Source organism: Silene latifolia, chromosome 5, assembly GCF_048544455.1.
Source record: "Silene latifolia isolate original U9 population chromosome 5, ASM4854445v1, whole genome shotgun sequence".
NCBI classification, from domain to species: Eukaryota; Viridiplantae; Streptophyta; class Magnoliopsida; order Caryophyllales; family Caryophyllaceae; genus Silene; species Silene latifolia.
Window position 1 is genome coordinate 31,422,022 of NC_133530.1, and position 18,008 is coordinate 31,440,029.

Consider the following 18,008-nt stretch of genomic DNA (forward strand, 5'->3'; position numbering starts at 1 on the left):
TAATTTTTTCCAAGAAACTCGGTAGGCCCCAAACATTGATATTTTATATTAATACTACCTTATTTAATAATAATAGAATTTCCATAACTATATGCGCAATCTTTGCCACAAATAAAATATTTAGTATCCTATATATCTATACACAGAAAAGTTCTAGCTCCAAACATTATAGTGTTTGTATAAAGTATAATATAGATTATAGAGTATAATTAATACAAATAAAATCTCCAAAATCTTATGATGTATAAATAAATTTTGATGTATAAATAAATTTTGTCATTTTAAATAACGTACAAAAAATAGCTATGATCTATAAATAAATTTTGACATTAAAACTAGGTTGATTAAAGCTAAAAAAAAACAATTATATAAATAAAAAAGCGTGACTAATCTTTTCATCTTATTAATTATAAAGCTAACATGTTTTAATGTCCAATATAAAAATGTGATATTATTATTTTTATTTTGTGCTTTTTTATATATTCTCTTCATAAAAAGCACTAGGATGCTATCATTATTTTTAATAATAAAAATAGGTTCACACAAAAATAACTTAATCTAAAAGTCCTTTGAATAATAATTTTTTTTTTAATAATATTACATACTATTATAACTACAACTTATTTATGTAAAATTTAAGCTCAGGAAAGATCTCAACTAGTTTACTAACTAATTCAATTACAAAACAAAATCCAATCAATTTAATCGATTAACAATAACAATAAAGGAAAGAAAACTATTTAATTTCATAGTTTAACTCAATTACTTTCAATTTCTATACTAATTTAACAAAAAAAAAAAAAGTCACTTACCTTGTTGGTGGAAGTTGATGTCGGCGGCACGGTGGTGGCGGCGTGGTTTCGGCGGCGTGGTGGTGGCAGCGGTATGGTAGTGGTGGTGGTTGAGTGTTGGTGGAAGTTGATGGATTAATTGTTGAGTTTAGAGAGTTTAGAGAGAATAGAGAGAATGGGTTAGTGAGATAGTAGGGGCAATTGTCGTCTTTTTTTAAAAAAACGTAGTCGACGTTTACTAAAACGTCGTCGATATTTACGAATCGGGATTATGAAAGGAATGTGAGATTGAGGAAGACGTAAGCAAAATGACTTGAACCTCACACTACAATAAATAGTCCAGAGTCCGGACGGATTGCCATTATCTAGGAAGGACTTGTTCTAAAGTTGTATCGCTATCTAATTACCCTACCCTCGTAAATGTGACAAATTAAAGCTGTGCTAGTTTTTGTAGCTACTCTCCCCCCTTTCTTCTTCATTCAACTTTCTCTCATGGCTTCCGCCATCTCCCATGTCGATCATCATTCTTTTTCCGCCAAGGTATTCTTCCTTTTAACTTGTTTCTTTTCATTTCACTGAATCATTTATATTCGTCTCTGAATTATGATGCTAATTTGTTAATGCTACTCTTATAGCAGGAGGATGCAGAAGAACCGCTCTTAAATGAATCTCACTCTACGCCCGAGACTTACTCTCTCCTTTCTTGTATCTTTGCGTAACCGCTTTTTTCCCTTTTTCTTACTTCATTGTTTTCTTTCATTTTTATCATCTCCCTAGTGATTTTAGTGGTTGTTTGGTTGCCCACATTAATATACGGGAATTTCAAATTCACGTGAATTGCAAAATGTTGTAGTTATTTTGTTACCTCAAATCCTCAATTCACATTAATTGAAACTTCCTAGGACTGACTACACAATTCTTCTATAACGGATATTAGAACTCGTGTTACCTTATGATACTCTAATATTGGTAACCTAATACAGCATATTACTCCCTCCGCCTCAATCATTTATTTACTTTTATATTTGTGAGGAGTATTTTGATCAAATGTAAACAAATGATTGGAACGGAGGGTGTATTTCATAATATACTAGGGAGTATATTGCATTATAGTATTATACCATAATACCCTCTAACATTAGCCCCTTCTTACATGAATTTCAATTCCCATATTGCAACCAAACGACATTTTCCAATTTACATTGCCTACATGCAACCAAAAGACCACTTACTAAAAACTCTGTTTGATTGTCTACTAACTGTGCATATATGTTAACCCGCGGCGTGGTTTTGATTAACTGTTTTGTGTTTCATCAGATTTCTATTTCCAGCTCTTGGAGGTCTACTCTATGGCTATGATATTGGTGCCACTTCTAGCGCCACTATTTCCATTGGGGTATGGATTTTACAAACACATTTTTGGGCTACACTTTTCCGAACTATAGTGTCATGCCTTGCAACTTAATTCTAGTTTATTTACAGTATAATGAATTGGGTCTACATTTGCTTTTGTGTTGCAGTCAGCTACATTTAGTGGAACTTCATGGTACAACTTGAGTTCCGTTGAAGTCGGTCTTATAGTAAGTTTGTCTATTCCTTTGAGTCATGAGTCATGACTACTCAGTGGTCTCATTCCCTAGTTTCTACTGGTGCTGTGCTGGTTTTTTTATCTGAGAAGTAGTATTACCGATTCATGCTTAACAACCCCACACTTTGCAGAGCAGTGGATCATTGTATGGGGCTCTCATAGGTTCTGCCTTGGCCTTTAAGGTCGCTGACTTCCTAGGTGCATATCTGTTATTTTAATCCTTCTGCTCTCTATGTCAGTTACTTCAATCTTCAAGGACTATTTGACGGTATAAAGAACACATTTTGTAGGCCGGAGGAAAGAGTTGATTTCAGCGGCTATAATATATTTTCTTGGAGCTTTAGTTACAGCTGTTGCTCCCAACTACTTGCTCATGGTGATCGGCCGTTTTATATTTGGCATAGGAATTGGACTGGTATGAGTCGCGTGATTGTATGATTCGGTTCCCTCGTTTCTAAAGATCAGTGGATCTGTTTATAATTTTTTTTGTTCTTGTATGGCGAATATTAATGTTCTTTAACTTAATTCTTTTGCCTCTACATTTAGGCAATGCATGCCGCACCAATGTACATAGCTGAGACCGCACCATCTCATATTCGAGGACAGCTAATATCTCTGAAAGAGTTCTTTATTGTTATCGGCATGGTTGTAAGTTTTCACTTCCAATATCTTAACATTTGGCTGCTTCTGACGGCATCAAGCATCTTACGCCCTAGTCAAGTGCTTACCAATGTCTTTCAGTCATATATCTTCTTCATAAGCTTGAGTTGTTGGTTTACTTCTGCAGATAGGTTATACTATTGGAAGCCTCTTAGTGAATGTCGTGGCTGGTTGGCGCTATATGTACGGAGCTAGTTTTCCTATAGCCATTGTAATGGTAATTGGAATGTGGTGGCTGCCTGATACGCCTAGATGGCTGCTTTTGTGTGCTATACAAGGAAAAGGAAACATGCAAGACTTAAGGGAAACTGCCATTTGTTGCATGTGCAAACTTAGAGGTCAGGCTAATAGTGATACTGCCCCTCAACAAGTGGATGAGATTCTTACTGAACTTTCTGTGGCTGGTGAACTGGATAATGTAACCACAGCTGAACTGTTTAGAGGAAAGTATTTGAAGGCTCTGATTATTGGTTGCGGTTTAGTCTTATTCCAGCAGGTAGCATTATTTCTGGTGGATTGCAATACATTTTCGCTTAGATTTTGGGTTCTTAGTTGCATGTAATAATTTATGTTTTTAACAGATAACAGGTCAACCAAGCGTGTTATATTATGCTGGTAGTATCTTGCAGGTAATATATTTTGTACTGGCACTTATGGGAGTTTTTATTAACCTTCTTTAATCACCAGTTATGCAACAGAATGCAGGATTTTCTGCTGCGGCTGATGCGACCAGGGTGTCAATTCTTATTGGAGTGTTTAAGGTAGATTTCTGATTACTGATGTTGAAGCACTCTTTTTATAAATATTCCGTGTTGCCTAGATCCAAGAAACCTACTTATTTTCATTCTTCCTCTCGCTCTCTTTGTACTTGGAAATTGTATCATCTGAGCGTTCAAGATTTAAACTATAGCGTCCTCTTCTTATAGAAAAACCAGAGGTTTTAAACTCATTGAAATGTTGAGTACATTTTGCTAAATGTAGCTTTTTAAGTTCTGAAAAGGTTCATGCAGTTTGAATTTAACTGCAGATTTTTTTTTTGCTGTAGTCTGTCTGCAACTGTGCATTCATAAATTTTTCTTGTATGGCCATTCAGCATGGATACTTGTGCTATTGTACGGTCTTTTCGAAGCTACCTGTCAAATATTGGACCGAACTGATCTGAAATTTTTGTAGATCAGTCTTCCTATATAAATATATATACTGTAGTAAATAGTTACATAAGCCATCAGATGAGGCATTAGATTTTTCAAAGGTCTGAGAACCTGCATACATCATCTCTTATTCTGTATTGCATGTTAAACTATCCCCAATTTATTGACATGAATTAACTTCTTTCAGCTGATAACTACTGGAGTTGCTGTATTGATTGTTGATAAACTTGGGAGAAGACCATTACTACTTGGTGGTGTATCTGGGATGGTAATCTCTCCCGTGAACTACTGCTTTCAATTAATTATATGTTGGTAATAAATGTGGTCTGATAGTGTCATGAAATGAAATACTTTTTCCTGGTCTACACATGTGTCCAGTATCACCTCAAAGAACGGTCGTAGTAAGTAGTAACCTTTAAAAGACATTTACAAAGAGGCTGCAACGCGGTGTGATTTGATAGTAGGATCATATCAACTTGAATTCGTGTTTTTAAGGCTGAAGTGAGTTTCTGCTGATTTGACAGGTGATATCTTTAATGCTGCTAGGAGCTTATTACACTTTCCTGGGTGATGCTCCAGCTGTGGCGGTGATTGGCCTGCTTCTTTATGTTGGTTGTTATCAGGTGATGCTGCCTTTTATCTAGCATATCAACTTGTTGTCCTCTTAGAAATAATCTAGCAACAATCACGGATGTCAGTCGAATAGGAGACAGAATAGCGCCATTAATGGGAAATAGAAATTTGTTATACATCGGCTTACAAAATGGAGGTTGACATTTGTGGAATGTGTTTGTTGCAGCTATCGTTTGGTCCAATTGGGTGGCTGATGATTTCAGAAATATTTCCTTTGCGCATGAGAGGAAGAGGATTAAGCCTAGCCGTGCTTATTAATTTTGGTGCCAATGCCCTAGTTACTTTCGCATTTTCACCTTTGAAGGTATTCTTACAATCATTTTTACTCTCTTGTTTTTGCATTTAATTAAATGGAAAGTACTCCATAGCATTGACGAATGTGATGTTGCAGGATCTGATAGGAGCAGGAGCTATATTCTTTATGTTTGGAGGCGTAGCTGTCTTGTCTCTCGTCTTCATATTCTATATAATCCCGGAGACCAAAGGCCTAACGCTGGAGGAAATAGAGGCCAAACTCTTATAATTTCTTCTACTTCACTCTACAGATGATTTATAACTTGGCAGATATGAGTTTCAGTTTCTGTTGGGTTCTTATTTGATTGTTTGATTTGTATTAATTTTATTCCAAGATTAATGATGTAATCAAGCATGGATTAAGAAGTGTTGAAGTTGTTAATCATCTCATTGTATTGAGTCTTAGTGTCATCTAATTTTTCTTTTAGAACGTAAGTATCTTAGAAAAAAAAAAAAAAAAATATTCTACTTCGCTCTACAAATGATTTATATAACTTAATGAAGTATACTGTTTTAGTTTCCTTACCTTTTATCTTTGTAAAGTCCTTCCTCATTTTTCAAAGATAAAACTTGATTTTTAATAGGAGTTGGGGTTATACGATCTCAAGAGTGATTTGATTCTGTTGATATCAACAAGAACTTTGGGTGTACAGAAGTCTAATACATAGAGCAGAGCAAAGCAAAGCAAAGTGATGCAACGATCAGATGATGATTGATTTTACCTTCACATTTGTTTGGATGTGATTACACTTTATAGCTTATACATCTTTTGCATAGTCTAAGGTGTGAAAAAGCATTTTGAAGGTGGATGCTTTGGGTGGTCCAATACGCAATAGATACTCTGACTACATATTTTACTTGTAAAAAACGAAATAAAAATAGTCTAACCATAAAATTCACCTTTTAAAAAATTTAATTCAACTTGAATTGTTTTTAAAAATTTATTTGCATAATTAAATGAAAGTCTTGAATTGAACGCAAGTTGGAATGGACATGAATTTTTAATATACATTGGTGAGGGGATTTGTGAGTTTGGAGACGTTCTTCTGAACATTTTGAGCGTATGTTAATAAACTTGCATCGGTTTTTGTATAGAGTTTAGGATGACTAATGAATTAACTTTCTAAGATAACCCAAATGTAATAGTTCTTATCCTACATATTAGCTAAATGCCTTTTATTGCACAAAATCTTATTTGGAACCATCTTGAGTATCAGTATAAGAAAGACTAAAACATTTTTGTTTTGTTTTGTTTTTGCCAATTCAAAAATTTGTATTTTTGTTTTAGTTTATTTCAATAAAGTTTACCATTAAATTTTAAAAGAATAAATGAATAATACTCCGTGTATGAGTCCAATCCACAAAATATACACTTTATTACCTAATTAGGTATAAACCGCCCAATGAGATGACGAGGTTGTAACGAGACATGCGTTGGGGTTATACGGAGTCTCATCATATTTGATTCTGTTGATATCAACAAGAACTTTGGGTGTACAGAAGTCTAATACATAGAGCAAAGTGATGCAACAATCAGATGATGATTGAGTTTACCTTCACATTTGTTTGGATGTGATTACACTTTATAGCTTATACATCTTGCATAGTCTAAGGTGTGAAAAAAGCATTTTGAAGGTGGATGCTCACTCAAATCCAATACGCAATAGATACTCTGACTACATATTTTACTTACAAAAAACGAAATAAAAATAGTCTAACCATAAATTTCACTGCGAAAAATTATAATTCACTTGAATTCTTAGAAATTTATTTCGCATAATTAAATGAAGGGTTGAATCGAACGCAAGTTGGAATGGACATGAATTTTTTTTGCGCATTAGTGAGGGCATTTGTGAGTTTGGAGACGTTCTTCTGAACATTTTGAGCGTGCAATATTTGCATCGCTTTTTTTATATATAGGTAGGATGACTAATGAATTAAATTTCTAAGATAACCCAAATGTAAGAGTTCTTATCATACATACTCCGTATTAGCTAAATGCCTAATGTGTAGTGCACAAAATCTTATTTGGAACCATCTTGAGTATCGAGTATAAGAAAGACTTCCACATTTTTGTTTTGTTTTGCTATGTGTTTCAGAGTTTGTATTTTGTAAAGTTACTAGAGTTTACCATAAATAGTAAAAGAATAAATGAATAATACTCCGTGTATGAGTCCAATACAAAATATACACTTTATGTAGTAGGTAAGAATCGACTCCCAACTTCACGGTTGGAGTAAAGAGTTGTAATTTTGGTTTTTCTTTAATAAAGGAGCTAATTAGTTCGGATCACCTTACTTCTTACTTAACTTAGACTTGTTGTGTAGAGTGAAATATTTTCTTAAGACCCATATCCGACCCATACCCATTGGGTTTGAAAAATGAGACCTCAACCCGACCCATCCATCGGGTCAATTTCTACCCGACCTGGTACTAACCCAGCCCGACCCGTTAAATACATGGCTAGCCCCGGTCAAATATATTTGAACTAGCCCGCATAAGGCCAGCCCCAACCCGCCCTCGAACTGGTCTGGGTCCACCTCTACCAGGCCCAGCCCGTCCCATCCGGTCCTTTTCCACGGGGTTCTACAAGTTTGGCCCGGCCTAATCCCCGTTTGACCAGCCCTAATCCGAACACGGATGACACACACCGGGCAAGGTTGAACATTTAAACCAAGGAATAGGTAAAATTTAAATCGAGCCTTGATAAAAAGGAAGGTATAAAAAGCAAGGAGCAGCCCCCAAAATAAGCTAGGGTTGAAGGTAGAATGGCGAAGTTTAACGAGGTGCAGAAGCGGCGTAGGGCGATAATATCACAAACCAAACGTAACATTGAAGGTGATCCCGTTTCCAGAAAAATCAAGCGCCCCACTCAACTCCAATCCGTTTCCGGCAAACGCCAACGCAAGAACCTCAAGAAATGGCGTCGTGTACTTTTTCTATCCCTCTTTTTTATTATTACTCTTTTATATTCTCGAGGTATTTTAATTAGAGGTAAATAAACGATTGAGTAATTATTTCCTGTATTTATAGACTGTTTGTCATGTACTTATACATTGCTGTTGGAATTTAATTAATTGTAGGATCAAAAGGAAGCTGTTGAGAAAGGTCTTATTTCTCTACAAGATGTTGAAATGGCGTCGGCTGATGGTTCGTTCCTTTTCTATTACTATTACTCAGTGTTGGAGTGTTGGATACGGTTATTTTCTGCTAATTTTCAATTGTCTGATGAGTCCTGTCCACATTTCAAGTGTCGCTCAACTAAATTGAAGTGTCGGAGTAACATAGCATCGTGAATGTCGATTTATTTATTTCTGTTATGCGCTAGTATGAAGCAATATAATTAAGTTTGGAATACTGGACATTAGCTATGGATCAGTTTAGTTAGGAAAGGGGGGAATGTTATCAACTGGTTCAATCTCGTCAACATGACATTGTTACGGTCTTTTAACATCTGTGGGGTTCCTTTTGTGCTTGAGACGCGTAGCTCAACATCTTTTTTTCTTGTTTTTTTGCTTGCTAATTGGTACTTCCCATTCTTTGTTTAAACAAATGAATGGGACGGAGGGAGTATTATGGTTGTGGCTTTTTGGATACAATATGATGGGAGTCGGTTTGCAGTTAGCTCTGATTAGTGATTCTGTCTCCACTTTTAAATTCAGGAGTTGAAATGGTCAAGTCATGAGAATTGCAGCCATGTTGAAAACTTTAACATGTATTGGCGTTGTTTAATTTTGACACTTCATCTTACCGATGCATATGTTAGGGGAGGTTTACAAGGTTGCTTCTTTTGTTTTCAGCTTATATCTGCAATGAATTGGTTTTAGAGAAGACACTTTCAGTATGAACCTTGCTTGGGCATTCCTATATGTTACCGATGACAAACTTGCATAAAACTTGGGCTAATTGTGCTGACTTGTTGAATGGGGAACCGTGTTTTGAATTTATGTAGACTCTAGTGTATATAATCTTTAGATGTCTGAACTTGTACAACAAATCATCGCATTGGATGTAAGTGTTATGATAAATTTGTTGCTTTTGATTAATTTTCTCATGTTTTGCAACAAAATGTAGGTTCTTCCAAAGACACCAAAAAAACCTCCACCAAGTTCCTTGTCAAGAAGAGCGTAAAGCTTAGAACCAAAAGCAGAAAAAGCAAAGGTAATGCTTCTGCATCTCAATCATACGGAGTAGAAGAGAAGAGACTCTTTAAAAGCCGATAATAACTAAGATTTGGGATGTCAATTATGCAGGTAAGAAGAACCAGGGTGAATCATCTAAGCCTGGAGTAGAAGCTACCCCGGTGGATGCCATGGTGGAGTAAACGTGCAAGGTTGGTGCACAACTCATTGCAGATTGAGCAAAGGCATCTTTTTGGACTGGTCAATTGCGTTTATCCCTTACGGACATGTTTAGATAGCAAGTGGTTGCAAAAGTGTGTTTGTTTCTATGTAAGCTTTAAGACCAGGAGAATATTTTTGTAACCGAAAACACAGATTGCAAGGCCAATTTTAATTTATGTACTAGTGAATCTAGTGATCTACATTGAGCGTGAAAATCTTTTCTAGCGTATCGTGAGCATGCCTATGATATTTGCTTATAGTAATATTTATCAATTTATGTACTAGTAAATGTTTATTCTCCTCTGGAGATATTTATGTAAAATGAATCTAGATAACATCAATGAGGATCCATTTTGCATTTTTGCTAATTTTCCTTGTCCAATTTTACCTTGTTTTAATATTTTTTATCATAGGTATGATTTAGTGAGCCGTATCACCACATTGTAAAACACTTTCTTTACTGCTGCCAAAAAAAAAAAAAAAAAAATATTTATCAATTGAATCAAAATCTGGGCTTAATAAGAAAGAATTGCCCCCATGCCCCAAATGTTGTGCACCTCATAAACCTTTCTTTTCAGCGATTCGGTCTCAAATGGAATCTCAAATGCACTTACCAATGTGCAGTTAGTCAATTGTCTTGTTTGGAGTACAACAACAATTACCCACTTCTTTATTGTATTTTTAAAGTTGGCACATGTAAGGTTCCAGCAGATGACTGATCTAAAAGAACAATGTTGCACAAAATTTTATTGTACACGGTGTTAGGAGCAATGTAGTTGAGCTATTGCTGTATCATCTCATGCCTAAAACGTGACCTCAAATGCGGCAAAACTCGTACAATGAACAAAAAAACACTAAGACGTAAGATCCTAACTTGTATTCAAGCCTCTAAAATGGTGCTAAAAATCAGTGCACTGTCTGATTGACCTAAATCATATCAGAAAACGGAGTGAAAAAGAATAAGACCTTAAACATAGTCAGTCAGCAGTCCTAACCCCGCCTATGATTAAGGAGTGGTCATCTCTTCATGCTTGAGTGCCTGCCAACTTCCTTCTCTGTTGGTGCTCTGCAACCTTATAATCTACAACCTCACGGAATACCTGAGGATCAAGGACGCAGCTTTCACTACCATAAACAGCAGCCTGGACGCTAGCCATTAACTTGGCAATCTCTCTTCCAGAAAATCCCTCCGTTTTAGCAGCAGCTTCACGTAGGATGTCCTCTGTCAATCCTTTAATTTCTATTTTCTGTTGCTCCTTTTGAAAAAATCGTGAAAACAGCCCTCCTGGTTTCCCAGACCCAGCTTTGGCAATATACTTGTCAAGATAAAGTCTCAACAGCTTAAACCTTTCATCTTCCCCTGGCAATGGGAATTCAAGGACTTCATCAATACGGTCAGACACTGCTGAATCCAGATCTCCAGGTCGGTTAGTTGCAAGTGCGAGTACAATGTCCTTGGACTGGTCTCCTGTCCTGAATAGCAGTGCATTCAAAGCACTTCTTTGAGCTTCACTCATGTATGTTTTATTTCGCCTGTCAAAATCAAATGAAATTTTATTTTTCAGCCCTGCTAGAGAAGAGGAAGACTTAAACAGAAGAATTTATACTCTTAAACTATCTCAGATGAGCAGTGACAACAAAATCTCTGTAGGCTTTTATAAATGCCTCCTACTAACTTGGGTATTACTATGGACAGGTGTCCCGGAGCTTCAAAAATTATGCAACTTTTCAGCCATGGAATTGGAATATGTAGGGACTTAAACACGACAAACCAAACTCGAACACTATGCGAATGGTCTTTCATGTTTCTGTTCACCCTTTCTTTGTTGCAATTTTAGGCCTGTGCTGCTAACAAGTTTGGAATGAGCCTGAGCTTAGATTACGCAAGCTCAGGCTCTGCTTGGGACCTTGTTCAGTCCGGTTTGTCAAAAACTCAGTCGAAGGCTTGTTGGCAAAAGCCAGCATGGTTCATTTACACCGTATTGAGTACCGTATTATGTGTGAAGGGCACTATCAGAAACAATGGTAGAGATATGAACTGAGCCACTGAGGAGGAATAGAGCAGAGAAAATGTAGCAGAACAGTACCCCCATAGACCATGTAATGCTTTAGGAAAAACTGGATCAGGTAAGGATGATAAAAGTAACTTACTCGCAAAGGAAGGCATCGGCTTCATCAATAAATAATAACAAACCCCTATTGGACTTCTTTCCCCAATCAAACAACTGGTGTATCTTGGTAACAGCTTGTGCACCAAGAGGAGCAACATCTCCACCAGTCATCAGCGCATAATCCAAACCCTAGCAACACATGGAATAACACATTAATCAGCTTGAAACTTGAGAAATTTCAGGAGTTCATACATGGAATAGGGAAAATATCATGCAACACTGAAAGCCAGGTTCATAGATCTAAGGCAATATATTCCAACCGTCATCTGCTTTTGGAAGTGCAAGCCCAAGCCACATTATAAATTCACTTTCAAATATATTTTGGAACTAGTTCCACATTAGTACATTATTATATTTATACAAGTTGGGATGCCAATAGACAAGTCATATCAAGCTGCCAAACAAGCTATGGGGCAAAACAAAGCATAGACGGTAGACCTATGTATAGGAGCCAAGACTAAACATCCAGTTTATCCATTTCATAAGATTAGAACTGTTTCTATAAGGATAGACATTAAGAAATAATGTATTCATACATAGAGGAGCAAACCTCTTTCAAGTCTACTCCTTTTTTGCTTACAGTCTCTTCCACCATAAGAGTACGAAAAAAGCAAGGAAATAAGAAGTGAGAAGAAATCAGCAAGGTAAGATGTCATACGGATTTACGAGCAAGCTCTCTAGCAGCCATTGTTTTTCCTGTTCCAGGAGGACCATAGAAAAGCATGTTACGGAATGGTGCTTGATGAGCCTTTGTATTTGCAGTTGCAGAAGCTAATTGCTGTATCCTCTTCTGTAAATTAGGATGTAAAATAACATCTCCAAAACCATTTTTGGAAAGATCTTTTCCATTTGAGCTACGTAGTGTGCTCATGGTACGAGAAAAAGCCCCAGACCAAGGATATTTCCCTCTTGAGGATTCCCTAATCAATGATGGTTGTCCAAGTATCCTATCCACATAGCTCCACACTACTTTAGCCCCTTCTCTGCACAAAGAGAATCAACACTTCACTGATTTTGAGTTTTGACTATGACAAACACTAAGATTAATCATATCGACCATTGCTTTACGCATTACACTGTTGGTTCGTGAAACATCAGGAGAAAAAAGCTGCTTAGTTTCTTAAACGGGCGGCGAGCGCCAAGCAGTATCAACCGTGATTTACAAAAAGTCCGATAGCAAGCAGATACTTAACAGAGACAAATGCCATTATATAGCTGATGACTAATGCATGTGGCAAATAGTACACCCCAAACGATGTAATGCCCATGATCTGAACACACTTGCTCCTCCACAGGCCTTACTAGTCTATGAAAACTAGGGGACTTAATAAAAGATGGCTGAACACCTAGAGAACAATATGGCTAGAATCTAGATACAACAGTGCGGTTATAGCTTGCAACATACCTCGTCGTATATATGCCGGCAGCAACAGCAGTGACCCCACCAACAGCAACAATAAGCTTATTTTGGTCAGTCAATATAGTTCGCAAACCCCCTACATCGAGTAAAACAATGTAGGCTAAGCATCATGGCCAAACAGCCTATGAAGTTAATTTGAGAATCAAGGGTATGAGTATGAAACCTCCAATATGCTCGAAAGTGGTGTTGATGGCAGAAACCCATTTCTCCCTCTCAGCATTAGCACGTTCAACAAGCATACGTCTATTCACATCTTCAGCCAACTTAGCTTCAAGGGCCCTTCCCTCAGCTTCAGCCATAGCTTTCACTTTAATAGTTTCACGCTCCATTTCAGCCTTCTCTCTTTCAGTCTGACGACGCTGTGCTTGTATCTGCTCTTCTGTTGCTCGCCTAGCTGTCTCCTGTCTGACAGCTGACTCCTCTTGCATCCTAACAAGCTCCTGATTCCTCGTTCGTTGGTACTCATGCTCTGTTGCCATCTTCTTCCTGTCCAACTCATCTTGGTATCGCGCCATCTGCGATTTCACTTGCGCCTGTTGCTGATTTAACTTCTTCTGCTCTTCATACATTACTTTATGCTTCTCCTGCGTACATTATAAAGTCGCATTGTCAAATAAACCAATATTCTACATTTCTATTCCTTCTACTTCTTAGCAATTGCCCCAATTTCTATTTCCGAAATATTCTTAAAAATTGCTTCACTTCTATTTTGAATAAGTCAGGCCCTATTTCCACTGCCATTATAACTAATTGCACAGAAAGCAATCAGTAATAGAGGGACTTCATACTGTCCATGCTCTAATATAGCCAAAACACATTCACTTTTATCCGAGGAATAATGTCTTGCCAAAAGTAAATGAAGCAATTCCAAATAATGGGAGGGGTAACAAACAACAAATAATAGCAGCAGTGGAGGAACCAGTATATGTAGTCAAGGTGCGGTAATCAAGGGGAGCGAACTACCAATAAAATTTCAATTTTTAAACTATCAGACCGGTAACAAACAACAAATGACTCAGCAGCAGTGGCGGAACCAGTATTTGTAGCTAGAGAATTGAAATTGAGCGGCACGAATTATCAATGATCAATAAACGAATGTAAACTAGCAAAAGAAATTCAAAAATGTAACTAAAATTTCATGTTTTGTATTGATTAGGTTGCGACTAATCCAGCTAGTCCCCTAGTTCCGCAAACGGCTTAGAATAGCGAAAGTAAGAAACTTAGAATTCCTGGACCTAAACAGTTTATCAATTACTTTTTTTTGTCTTATTGCGTAGTTTGCGACCGCTTCTGTTAGCCCCCTTAATTCCGTCACTGCCTAAAAAAGCAAAAAGCTAAAGAAAGAAAGCTACCGTCTCATACTGAGCTTGCATTTGCTTGAACTCCTGAACCTTAGCAGCCTGTTCCATCTGCCGTGTTTTTTCCTGCTCCTTGATTACCTCAAATACCTACAATTCAAAGAGCGCGATATAATTTAATCGAAGGGAAACAAATAATTGAGACGGAAAAATGAATAAAACCGAAAACAAGCCTACTTTTTTAGGATTAGCAGATTTTTCGATATTACGCAAAGCCTTAGCACCTCGCTCCAACGCCTCGGGGTCGAAACCAGCAGAAGTGGTACGAGGATGGTCGTTTCGGGGTTTCGGTGGCGGCTCATCTTTTGCCGGTGTTGATGGTGGCGGTGGTGTTGATGACGGTGAATCGGCGTAAGCCACTTTGAGAGGAGCACCCATTATCGCCGCTGCTACGCCTGCAAGTAGCCCCGCCATTGATTGATTTAATTGAATTTAATTTAATTTAATTAATTAATATTTAGGGGTTTATATTTAGGTAATGGTTTGGAGAAGAAGAAACTGGAGAGAGGAGAGAGTGGAGAGAATGATTTTTTGTTCAGGGTTTTTGTAGGGTTTTCGCTTGATATTTTGGGTCTTTTTCATTATTTTGGGCTTCTGTGTGTAATGGGCTGGACTGGAGTGTTACACAAGTTTTTGTTTAATGCGGCGGTATCTTTCTAAACCTTAAGACAGAACAAATAGATACACAAAATGTTCGGGAAATATCAAAAGTTTTGTCATTATTAACACCGTGTGTGACCTGAACTGGGACCCTTGTGGGTTGAGTTGCTGCTGGCACCACCGTGCGTCAGAGGAGACCATGGTGGTGGCTGGGTTGCGCCTGGGTGTGGTGTTTGGGTGATTGTTTCACCATGTATTTATAGAGGGTGTTGTCGGGTTTGGTTGTTTGTGTTGGTGGTGTCGATTGTTGTGGTTGCTAGGGCATATTTGGGTGGTCGTGTCTTGGTGGTGCAGCTGATGTTTGGTGTGGGGCTAGGTAGTCGGTAGTGGTGGCTCACGGTGGAGCGTGAGGTGGGAGTAATTGTCGTGGTTAAGGCATGTTGTTGTGGTTTATTTGGTGGGTGTTTGTCATGGGTGTTTCCTGTGTTGTAGGTTTGGTTTGGGTATTTATTAAGACGGATTTAATTAAATTAATTATGTAATTATTTTATAATTAGCTTAATTGTTTTATAATTAGTTTAGTTAGTAATTATAATTATTTAATTATGTTAGGTGACGGGTTTGTGGAGGAATAGTACTAGTTAATTTGCGTGGTTGCTTTAATTAGAATTTTGTTGAAAAGGTAGGATAACTACTCAATTCGTGTTATTATTAATAACTTCTGCAATTTATTATGTGATGTGAATTGGACGGATTATTGGAGTATTGGATGAGGTGTTTTATTATTGTTGGATGCCTCAACTTCGTATCTGTGATAAATTGGTTGGTTATTATTATTTATTATTGTTGTTGCGTATCATCTGCATTGGATATCTCAGACTCGTTATGAGATGGTTATATTACTGTGGCATGACATTTGCATTGGTTTCCCCAGGCTGGTTCAACAGGACTTGTCTATGGGATGAGTTTACCTCAACTTAAGGTCGGGATGATTGCATTGTTTTCCCCGGGTTAAGGATTAGTGGGATGAACGAGTGTTTCGGGTGATGAACTCAGTTGCATTTGTATATCATATCATATCACACATTTCCATTTATTTCATCTTTTATTGTTGTTAGTTATTCTACTCAACCGTTTAGTTAACAGTGTATTCTATAAACACCTGTGATGAACCAATTGTTGGGGAGCAGATTGAATGACAAGTACTTGAGACTAGCTGACTGGGAGCTTGGGACGTGAGGATGGATGTCGATAAACCATTTAGTAGTCGATCTAGCTCACTTAGACAGTTTATTTAGATACTTCACTTATTTTATTTCCGTTGCGAGATTGTATTTAATATTTCTATTCAATTATTTGGTTTGGAGACCATGTAATAAAACTTTTATTCCTTTAATTTATCTAAAGTACTTTGGTTTGTTCTACTTTGTTATTCACTGCCTTAGGAAACTGATATGATAACCTCCTATTTACTTAGAAGGCCTAGCTAAAGGCTCCCGAATAAATGGGGGTGTTACATTTATGAGAAACATACGTAAATGAAATTCTAACCCAATAAAACTTACTTTGCATTGATCACATGAAATCAATATGAAGAGCTCCATGATACTGGAATGTAAAACATTTTACCCTTGCCAAAAAAAATAAAATAAAATATGAAGAGTTTCATGTACTTATTATACGTGGAGTTATAGCTTGCCATTAGCTATAAAAGAAGAGAAAAACTACATAGATTAGCATCCTCATATTGTGAGTGGTCAATAAAATTCCTAGTGCGACTATAGTGAGGATGTAGCCAAGTTGGTAAATCTCGTAAATATTGTGTCCTTGTTATTTTTCTGATTCTTATTATCTTTATTATTGTATGTGTGGTCATACCAAAAATCCCAACAAACTGGTACCATAGCCCGGTTGGACGGGTAAGAGAAGAGCGATCCACTAAAAATTCACAATAATGGAAGGAGGCAAAATTTTATTCGATAAATTCGATGAGAAAGATTTTGTTTCTGAAAAATTCAAATAACGGATTATTTATATTCAAATAATCTACATCTTCATTTGGAAGGTGATAAGTGCATATTTTATACATTTTAACTCCCTATATTAGCTTTATTTTACATGTCTTTAGCACTTATTGTAAGTGTTTTATAGCTAATATTTGCATTTCTAGTTGTTTTGGATGTTTTGACATATTTTGTAGGAAATAAGCTTTTTGGAGCTAAAATGCTATAAAGTTGCTAGAAATTGCAAGCTAAGTGGAAAGAAGACCAAATGGACTAAGAATCGGATGTTGCATGAACTTTGTACTTCAAGTTGCATGGGTTTTTGCATAGGAATTTGTTGGATTAATTAGCAAAATGCAATTGTGATCAAATATCCAAGTCAAGCCCAAATTACAAATCAAAAGTCAAGGGGAAAACATGAAATTCCAAAGTTCTTAAGATGCCAAATGAAAGCATTAACCGGGTGATTAATCGCTAATTAATCACCCACATAGGATACTCTTACCATTTAAGATGAGATTTATTGGAAACGGACAAGAAACACACGACCCCGATCGGGGCCGCTCAACCCCGATCGGGGCTGCATGCTCCTTTATGATTTACGTTTCTTCTTCCTCCCCTATAAATAGAAGAGGCTTTCCAAGGCTTAGGGTATCTCATTTTTCACGTCTCATTTCCTTACATAGCCTTAAGTATTATAATCTCTCTCAATAAGTTTTCATTGTAGTTTACAAATTGTTAAGCTTTCCCTTAGTTTAATCTTTCAACACTTTGTTCTACAAGTTATTGTTCAAGCAATTGTTATTCAAGCTTTTGATTCTATTTGTTCTTCCATATAAGTTCTTTTCTATTAAGGTATTTCTAATTTTAGTTTGCAATTTTACATTACTATTTTAGTTATTACATAGTTTATAATTAAGTACTTTATTCATCTTACATTAGCATTATTTCTTTTACATGTTATATCACCTAATCTATATAAATCATAGAACCATG

The 18,008-nt window shown here is 36.8% G+C and overlaps 3 protein-coding genes across 4 annotated transcripts; 2 read left to right on the forward strand and 1 right to left on the reverse strand.

The window, feature by feature from the left end:
* Positions 1-1,137: 1,137 nt before the first annotated feature.
* LOC141657184 (D-xylose-proton symporter-like 2) lies at positions 1,138-5,638 on the forward strand. 2 transcript variants are annotated; one of them, XM_074464336.1, is made up of 14 exons: positions 1,138-1,331; positions 1,430-1,506; positions 2,109-2,187; positions 2,312-2,371; positions 2,511-2,577; positions 2,670-2,794; positions 2,926-3,027; positions 3,167-3,535; positions 3,621-3,668; positions 3,738-3,800; positions 4,378-4,458; positions 4,715-4,813; positions 4,990-5,127; positions 5,215-5,638. In XM_074464336.1, the coding sequence occupies exons 1-14, from the start codon at positions 1,284-1,286 to the stop codon at positions 5,344-5,346; spliced, it is 1,488 nt and encodes a 495-aa protein (XP_074320437.1). In that variant the 5' UTR covers positions 1,138-1,283; the 3' UTR covers positions 5,347-5,638. The 2 variants fall into 2 exon arrangements, with proteins under 2 accessions (XP_074320437.1, XP_074320436.1); XM_074464335.1 differs by having other exon boundaries at positions 1,152-1,331; positions 1,427-1,506.
* A 2,197-nt stretch (positions 5,639-7,835) lies between these two features.
* LOC141657185 (uncharacterized) lies at positions 7,836-9,660 on the forward strand. The gene is made up of 4 exons (XM_074464337.1): positions 7,836-8,047; positions 8,201-8,267; positions 9,192-9,278; positions 9,371-9,660. Exons 1-4 carry the CDS (start codon positions 7,886-7,888, stop codon positions 9,439-9,441), a joined length of 387 nt encoding a protein of 128 aa, XP_074320438.1. The 5' UTR covers positions 7,836-7,885; the 3' UTR covers positions 9,442-9,660.
* A 521-nt stretch (positions 9,661-10,181) lies between these two features.
* On the reverse strand, positions 10,182-14,948 carry LOC141657186 (uncharacterized). Its single transcript, XM_074464338.1, has 7 exons — positions 14,587-14,948; positions 14,404-14,499; positions 13,215-13,635; positions 13,037-13,127; positions 12,290-12,614; positions 11,612-11,760; positions 10,182-10,993 (listed from the first exon to the last, which is right to left on the reverse strand). The coding sequence occupies exons 1-7, from the start codon at positions 14,821-14,823 to the stop codon at positions 10,486-10,488; spliced, it is 1,827 nt and encodes a 608-aa protein (XP_074320439.1). The 5' UTR covers positions 14,824-14,948; the 3' UTR covers positions 10,182-10,485.
* Between the last annotated feature and the right edge of the window lie 3,060 nt (positions 14,949-18,008).

What these genes read in the sequence shown, in the direction of transcription:
- LOC141657184 (XM_074464335.1), top strand. Translation starts at nt 1,284, where the DNA reads ATGGCTTCCGCCATCTCCCATGTCGATCATCATTCTTTTTCCGCCAAG. An exon ending in TTGGTGGTGTATCTGGGATG is followed by an intron (nt 4,459 to 4,714) that starts GTAATCTCTCCC and finishes CTGATTTGACAG; the next exon opens with GTGATATCTTTAATGCTGCT. An exon ending in TCGCATTTTCACCTTTGAAG is followed by an intron (nt 5,128 to 5,214) that starts GTATTCTTACAA and finishes GTGATGTTGCAG; the next exon opens with GATCTGATAGGAGCAGGAGC.
- LOC141657185 (XM_074464337.1), top strand. Translation starts at nt 7,886, where the DNA reads ATGGCGAAGTTTAACGAGGTGCAGAAGCGGCGTAGGGCGATAATATCA. An exon ending in ACCTCAAGAAATGGCGTCGT is followed by an intron (nt 8,048 to 8,200) that starts GTACTTTTTCTA and finishes AATTAATTGTAG; the next exon opens with GATCAAAAGGAAGCTGTTGA. An exon ending in TGAAATGGCGTCGGCTGATG is followed by an intron (nt 8,268 to 9,191) that starts GTTCGTTCCTTT and finishes AACAAAATGTAG; the next exon opens with GTTCTTCCAAAGACACCAAA.
- LOC141657186 (XM_074464338.1), bottom strand. Translation starts at nt 14,823, where the DNA reads ATGGCGGGGCTACTTGCAGGCGTAGCAGCGGCGATAATGGGTGCTCCT. An exon ending in CACTTTCGAGCATATTGGAG is followed by an intron (nt 13,128 to 13,214) that starts GTTTCATACTCA and finishes TACTCGATGTAG; the next exon opens with GGGGTTTGCGAACTATATTG. An exon ending in GCCGATGCCTTCCTTTGCGA is followed by an intron (nt 10,994 to 11,611) that starts GTAAGTTACTTT and finishes TGATTTTGACAG; the next exon opens with GCGAAATAAAACATACATGA.